At 37.9% G+C, this 7,670-nt stretch overlaps 1 protein-coding gene across 3 annotated transcripts in view; it reads left to right on the forward strand.

The window, feature by feature from the left end:
- lsamp (limbic system associated membrane protein) overlaps positions 1-5,024 on the forward strand; it is a 710,303-nt gene extending 705,279 nt beyond the window's left edge. For all 3 annotated transcript variants that reach the window (XM_085794880.1, XM_085794879.1, XM_085794881.1), the window contains one exon: positions 939-5,024. In XM_085794880.1, the coding sequence (XP_085651006.1) occupies positions 939-1,036 (98 nt within the window). In that variant the 3' untranslated portion in view covers positions 1,037-5,024. The remainder of the gene's footprint in view (positions 1-938) is intronic.
- Positions 5,025-7,670: the final 2,646 nt, after the last annotated feature.

Here is a 7,670-nt window from a genome sequence, read left to right on the forward strand (position 1 = left end):
GAAAAACAGAACTGCTGCAGAACTGCTCTTGCTGTTTTGTGAAATGTTTTATTATGTTCATGCATTTTACATAGTAGTAGTAGTCTTCTATGATAAAGCCTAGAAATGTGAGAGAGAAAAAACCCTGATGCAAGGTTAACAGCAACAACACTGAAAGTAAATAAATCAACATACATGAGCCTCAAAGCAGGAAAGTGAACAGCAAGTCATAGTTACAGTCTGTCTGACTGTGTCCGTTGTGTTTTCTGAATGTGGTTGACTTTGGTTCTTTGCAGCAGAGAAGGTGTTTTCCCCCAGTAATTTAAAGGTGCTGTCTAAGTTACCAAAAGGTCATCGCTACCTCCAAGTTGTACAGTATCCTCTCTGCTTTGGCGATCGCAACAGAAAGAGAGTCAATAGCTCAACATGGCCACCAGATGTCGCCAAACAAAACCAGTAGACTGGAGTCACACAGCCCCATTTCCACACACCACTTTCGATTTGTTTTATGTTTTATATAGATTATAGTAAGATATAATAAGTCACTTTTTCTGTGTTATCAACAAAATAGGTTCCTGGCATTCTCCTTTAAGAAGAACATAATACGTAATACATAATATTAAGATATACACTGTTGCCCATTAAGTTGGAATTAAATATTGTTTCACTTTTCCCATGAAATGATTGTGACAATGTGATTCATTTGTATTAAAAAGTGTATTATTTAAGTGTATATTTTCTCAAAACTGGTAACTAGGACTCAGTATGTAATCATTGCACTTGGTCAAAGGGGATTGCTGATATGAATAGGAATAAAAAAAGAGGAATGTGTCAGAAAATGAAATTATTCCAACAGTTTATCAGTCATCCTTTATTCTTATGTAATAATGTATGTCGACATTAACACTCCCCTCTCTCTCTCTCTCTCTCTCTCTCTCTCTCTCTGTCTCTGTCTGTAGGACCCGGGACAGGCCGAGACATCAACGGCGCTGCCTGTGTATCTCAATCACTGTGGCTCCTGCTGACCTCCTTCGCCTGCCTTCTCCTCAAGTGTTAATACCACTCCGCCCTCCTCCTCTTCCTCTACCCACACCCTGCTCCCTCCTCCCTTCCTCCGTCCATCCCTCCCTATACCTCCTCTTCCTCCTCCTCCTCCTCTTCCTCCTCCTGCTCCTCTTCTCCCTCCTCCTCCTCCTCCTCTCCGGCTCACCGACATCCTTATTGCTACCTTATTACCACCTTTACCGCCCTTTCAGACTGTTTGCATCATGATACGAAAAACCTTACGTGCTCTCGGGCGCTGCTTACAGATATTACAAAATGTGATGGGTAAAAGATGTTAGATGAACAACAAGAGAAAAAAAAAAGCAGTGAAATGAAGGACAGAACAAGCAAACAGTTCTCTTTTAAAGAAATGCATTGCTCTTTTTAATTCGTATGCACTTCTCTTTTTTGTTTTGCTATATCTTGTCTTTTTGGGGGTGTGGGGTCGGGCTGGGGGTTCGTTGTGTTTTTGTCCCGAGGCGCCCTGCTCGCAGGGAGGCCAACAATCATTTGTCTCTAGACGTACTGAAGACATGAGATATATTTCTTCTTACTCCCATTATGTTAACTTAAATTGTAGTTTTAATCAGTGAGTGTTTAACCAGTGCATTAATGAGCAACATACAAAGTATCTGCCAAATATACATACGATATACTGTAGATTTGAAACTAACACATACAGAAATCAAAGGGAGAACACACAGCAGCTGATTGTGAAAAGAGATGAAAGCTTGATATTAAAAGTCTGTACAACCATAACCTGAGGCTACTGCATTGAACTCATAGTATGTAAAGCATTAGCGGGGTGTCTCTCCAATCAGTGACAGTGTTTTCTAGATGCAGCAAGTCACTCGGTTCGTTGCCGTCCAGCCCAAAAACCTGTGGATGCAGTGAGTAGAATTGACTTGATCCTAACTGAGCTAAACCATGCAGAGAACAACACAACCTGAGGAAACGAGTTTATCTGATGATGGATGTCTACATCCTCATTCAGTGGCTTTTGCAACCACTCGCCTTTATTCCAAAAGAATCCCTCTTTTCCTTTTTGTTTTTTTTTGTTTCTTGTCTTTTTCGCAGCAGGACTCTCTCTTAAAATACAAAGAAACAGTAGGTTATAAACGACTCGTACTGTACAGAGTAAAAAAAAAAAAAAGAAAAGAAAAGAAAAAAAAAACATTTTGTATTTCTCTATGATAAGATGAACCTGTTCTGCCGCTGTAACAACAGGAAACAGAGGAGATTGTCGCAGTGTTATGTTGCTCGTCCGATGACCGGCCAACCGTCCTGCGTTAGTGTGGCGAGCTGCACAGCGTTTAGCTACGTATACTGTACCACAAAACTGAGTGTTTGCTTTTAGTTTATACGTTTTAGGATCATTCTTCTATACTGCTGGAATTTGGATTAAAAAAAAAAAAAGTATGACACCAATGAATGACTCACTTTTTAGTTTTTCTCTTTCAAAGAAGTATGTGTGTTTTAATATGAAATGATAAAGAAAAATTCATAATATATTGATATTGAGGTTATTTTTTTCTGTCGTTACCTCATTCATTTTAGTTGTGTATATATATATGTATATATATATACTTGAATCCAATGTCCTTAGACTATATGAAAAGCAAATTTTATGTCTCCATGTTTCCGAATAGGATTGCATCTTCTTCTTTTCTTTTTTTGAAGGGGATGAACAACTTGCAAGATCTGGCAACCCTGTTCTTTCATGTGAACTGAAGCCCATGACACAATGATGTTTAAAAAAAAATAAAATAAAGGTCTAGCGTTTAAAAAAAAAAAAAGAAAAGAGAAAAAAAATAGTTTTGTGCAGTAATTATTGTACTTATCCTTGAGATAACACAAGTGCTGGCTTACACGATGTAATAGGGAAGGGAATATTATGTGTAGCTTGTAACGCTTCTCCATGTACCAGGAATTTAATACGAGAGCTGCAAAGAAAGCAAAACAATGCTTGTTCTCCTCAACGGCCGCCAAGGCCACAGTACTGATGCCTCTTTAACAAAATAATACCATTATATTACATGTCCTATATGGCTTATTTTCTATCCACACCTTCGCCACTTCGTAGGCTAATCACTCTTTATTTTCTCCACAGACAAAACAATCACATGAGTTAATATTTTATAAAAACTCACAGGAAGACGACCTTTCAGATGGTGCAGTTCTTTCAGGAAACAGCTTCTGAAAGGATATTTGCTGAAACTGTGCACTATTAGCTGCTTTTCTTCTTTTTTTGACATTTATTTGGACCTACTTTAAGGTGACTAATAGCATATGGACTCCGACGCCCAGTTCGGATGTGTGTTCAGTTCACGTCTCTGCTCCTCTGTAAAAGCCAAGCCGAGATGATTCTAGTACTGTAAAACACACATGTAATTTATGTCATCGCACAGTGAAAGATGTGTTTTCATTGATGTGACATTGTGGTGTTGGCAGTACCATCCGATCCAGTCTAATTTGCGTATACAGGAGAGTACAGACACAGTTTCAATCAAAGATTTTAAGCATTTAAACGATTAAAACCAGATTTTTGTCCTTTCTACCAGTCACTACAAAAACAATATCTCACAATCAGATATTTCTGTCAAGAAAGTTAAAAAAAGCTTCTTTCTTTTTATACTTTCATCATCTTACACACGCTTTTTTTTTTCTTTCTTTCTTTTTTTACAACTGAACAAATAACTCTGGCATAGCAACTTTAACATGGATTAACTTGACTCCTGATGTTTTTGTACTGTATTGGTATTTCTGCTTTTTAGCCACTGACTGACCCATACTTGACGATGCTAGTTTATCAGCAGCAGCAGCAGCCATTTTACTGTAGTGACATGAGAATGATGTGGAAGTCGTGGTGAAACTCTTCATGATCTGTTTGCATGAGAGCAGTCTGTGCTACACGTCTAATTCAGTAAGTCTGTCTGTCTGTCTTGGTGTGTCGCATTTTAAATAAGAAAATACAAAATAAATAAAAAAATAACTCAGGGCAGAGCAAGGCTGTGGTCGCGGGCAGATTCTTTAGACAAAAACAGACTGTCCTCTCAGTGTTTATTTTAACCTGCTTGAGATGCATGATGGGTAGACAGGCCAGTGCATTGGGGAATTTTTTTTAAAGGAAAAGTAACTTGTCGTTCATTGTCATTCAGAAGATTCTCGTGCGAGGCAAACGTCACCAGTGTGGATGTCCACGTGTGTCCACGCAGGTTAAAAACCAGCCAATAAGCACTAACTAATGAACAGAGACCACGTAATGCAAAAAGCCATGGAGCTCTGACTTATCCTTAAAGCAGAAAATGAATAAGAAATAGTGTATTTCCATTGCGGATAGAGACCAACCAGCCGAGCCTAATACTGTACGGACACAGCAGCAACCCCTCTGTAGACAGACCTGGATATCTACTGAAGACTGTAGATACAGCTTTCTAGTTTACTATTGATCATTGCCTCAAAACATCATTGTCGCTTCACTGTACAAAATCTGGCTTATGTTTGTGTGTGGGCGTGTGTGCTCATTAGATTCACTACATCCTTATTAACCAACCTGAGCAGTTACATTGATACATACATGAATACATACATACATGAGGCATGAGATACGTGACGAGTTGGCCCAACAGCTAACTTTCGACTTTCCACCGAGCTATATGGTTACAGTGGTAACCCCCTCTATTTCAAGTTTAGACTCTCTTTTTTTTTTGTTTCTCCTTTTCCTCCTTACTTGTGTGTATATACAGTATGATGTTTCTACAATAGAATGTTGTAAAGTCAGCAGATCCATAAGATCATGTTTATACAGCTCAACATTTAAAAATTTAAACAGCAAATGTAACTATCATGTTTGTACTTCCCTTCCCTTTGTCACGGGAAAAATTAAGACTCAATCATGGATTATGACACAGCAATGTCCTGGACATTTTTTTTTTCTATTTTACTTTATTATGGCATAAGGTAATTGCAGTCAGTTTCTAAAAAAAAAAGAAAAAAAGAAATGTAATAAAAGGTATATGAGAAAATGTTCATAACACAAAATAAAGTTGTTTGAATTCAGTGTTCTGTATTTGAATGTGACTTGAGATGTTGGGGCAAGTAAGCTGTTTATTTTTGTTTCTTTATTTTCTTTTTGTTTTGGGTTTTGTTTTGTTTTTTTTCTTTTGGAGATAGCTTGGAACACACAGAAACTTAATGGCACTGTTGTGTTTATCACCATGTAACATGCAAATAAAATATGTATTGTTATAAATGTCTCTGGAAGACATTATTGTCCTCAGAAAAAAGTGTGAGACTGTGCCCCAAAGACAAAAAGATAAGCGTTGTTACCACCACCACAGATGGATGCGTCGCCCGTTCACAACAATAAATCCCAAGCAGCTGCAGTTAAAGGTTTGTCCACTAGGTGTCACCACAAACCAGGTTATGTCACTGTGTGTGTTGTGGCACAAACACATTACTCTGCATCATTGTTAACCTCTGACTCTGAAGGTGAACAGGGGATTGTAACAGTGTTAAAGGTTAGAAAATGGAAAACTGTTGCCAAACAGATTCTGGCTCCAACCCCAGATGCATGCTGGGAAAATGTAGGCGAGGAAAGTAAACGAGGGACATTGACAGTGACCTGGAGCAGCTGTTGAGAAAGCCACTGATTGAAATGTCTAATCTGCAACTGTTGAAAAGTGGCTGAAAGTAGATGTTATATTGTATTGTAGCCTATATTTTATATTGTATATGTTGACTATGGTGGAAGTTATTAACAGTGAGTTGTTTTTTTTCACTTGTGTTGCACATAAAGGTGAAAAAAAAACCCTCATAAGAAAAATTGAAAGTTGATGACCATATTTTCTTCTTCCACCTTGGAGATAAGAGTTTATCGGGGGCAAGGAGGAGGAATGAGGGAGTGTGCAACTCAGAGGGAAGAAGGTGATGAAGGAAACTTTCCAGAAACATAATCCTCATTCCTAGACTTGCTTGTTCGGCAAACAAGCTTCATTAGTGTAAAGGTCACACAACTTTTGTGAGACTGGAGTTGGTATTTATGTTAACCTTGGGGTTATTATTATTTATTTCTTTTTCTAGTGAACCATGCTACAGCATCGTGACAGGAAGCAATTTACCTTCATTTGCACATTTTCGCATAATGTTAATGTTTCGCTCTGTCTCAGCTTCCAATAATTATCTAATTCTAATATCTGAGACATACAAGATTAACAATTTATTACTGGCATCCAGAAAATATGCTATTCCAGTAGATAGATAATGAATCTCTTATGTAAATATGTCATTAAATCAATTTTGTGTGTGCAGGATCACCACTGTTGTATGGTCCCAATACAATTAAAAATGAGAGAGAATAAATGGGTAAAAACCAAAAAATAAACTAATGGAATAATAACAAAATCAAATGATGGTGGTGGACCTGACCAAGTTCTTAAGGCTTCAATCAACTGAATGAGTTTCTTTAGTTTTAAAGCATCATTTCCAGAGATCAGGGGGAAGAAGATGCTCTGCTGGAGATTTTTTTTGTTGGTGAACTGAAGGAATGACCAGGAGATCAGCGTCAAGAGAGCAAAGGGGACATGTATAAATACGTTAGATGGTGCAAGTCGATGCAAGGTCTGGTAAGTTAAAAGAAAAGCCTTACAATCAGCTTTGGGCTGTACTGGGAACCAGTGAAGAGAGACCAGGATCTGTGTTATTTAATCCTGTTTCTTTTAGTCTTTTTAAAGATTCTGCAGCAAAAGCTGAAGACCTCAAGCACAACTAGCAAGATCAGGGGGAAAGACATTGCAGTAATCATGTGGGGAATAAAAATTAAACTCTTGGTTTCAACATCACACCATGATGAAGAATTGTTGAACTTCAGCAATGGGATTTTTTTTCTTTATTATTATTTCTTTTCTCTTTCTTTTTTTTTAAACTCTCCCTGATAAGAGACTGATGAATGTCAGACAAGATTGAAAAATGGCTCCCAAGGTTTTTGATGGTCCAACTCACAGTTAATATTTATTCTCATACTAACTGCTAATCACTAGATAACTGGTCACACTGGTACACTAAAACCACTCAGACTGCAATTTATTTGACAAACAATTATAAGTAAAGATTAATATAGGGGTTGTTGTTGATTAACTCACCCAGTTCAGAGACAGAGAAACAGTTGGCCCTGCTCTGTCCCATAAAGAAATCTGCTGAACAGCACCTCTAAAGTTCAGTAACACAATACTTCTCAAAAAGTGAAATTTTTTTCTACCAACCTGCAAAACATCTGTGAAATGAACAGCACAGTCTTGGCTCTGTTTTAGAAATGTTTCTCTATCACCTGGACCGTGGTATCTGGCCTCCCAAGCCCAAGTTTGTGCTTTTTTTTTCATCTTGAGATTCAGTCAACGCTTACTTTATCACTCTACCTCCACCACAGCACACTACCACCCACCCCTCTCCCTGCAAAACTACACATTTGTGCAATTATTCATACAAATCAAGCAAATTAAATCTCATGTGTTAAGTTTATACTCATGTGTCAAGTATATACTCCCTCCCCTCACTTCAACTGCACAGAGGTGGGAGGTGGAGGCCACAGACTGAGCTTCTTTCTCATATGTTCTTCATTTGTTGCACAACTATTTGTGGTATTTTCCACA

This window comes from Trachurus japonicus, chromosome 13 (assembly GCF_045865225.1).
Source record: "Trachurus japonicus isolate A0001 chromosome 13, Traja_1.0".
In the NCBI taxonomy this organism is placed as follows: Eukaryota; Metazoa; Chordata; class Actinopteri; order Carangiformes; family Carangidae; genus Trachurus; species Trachurus japonicus.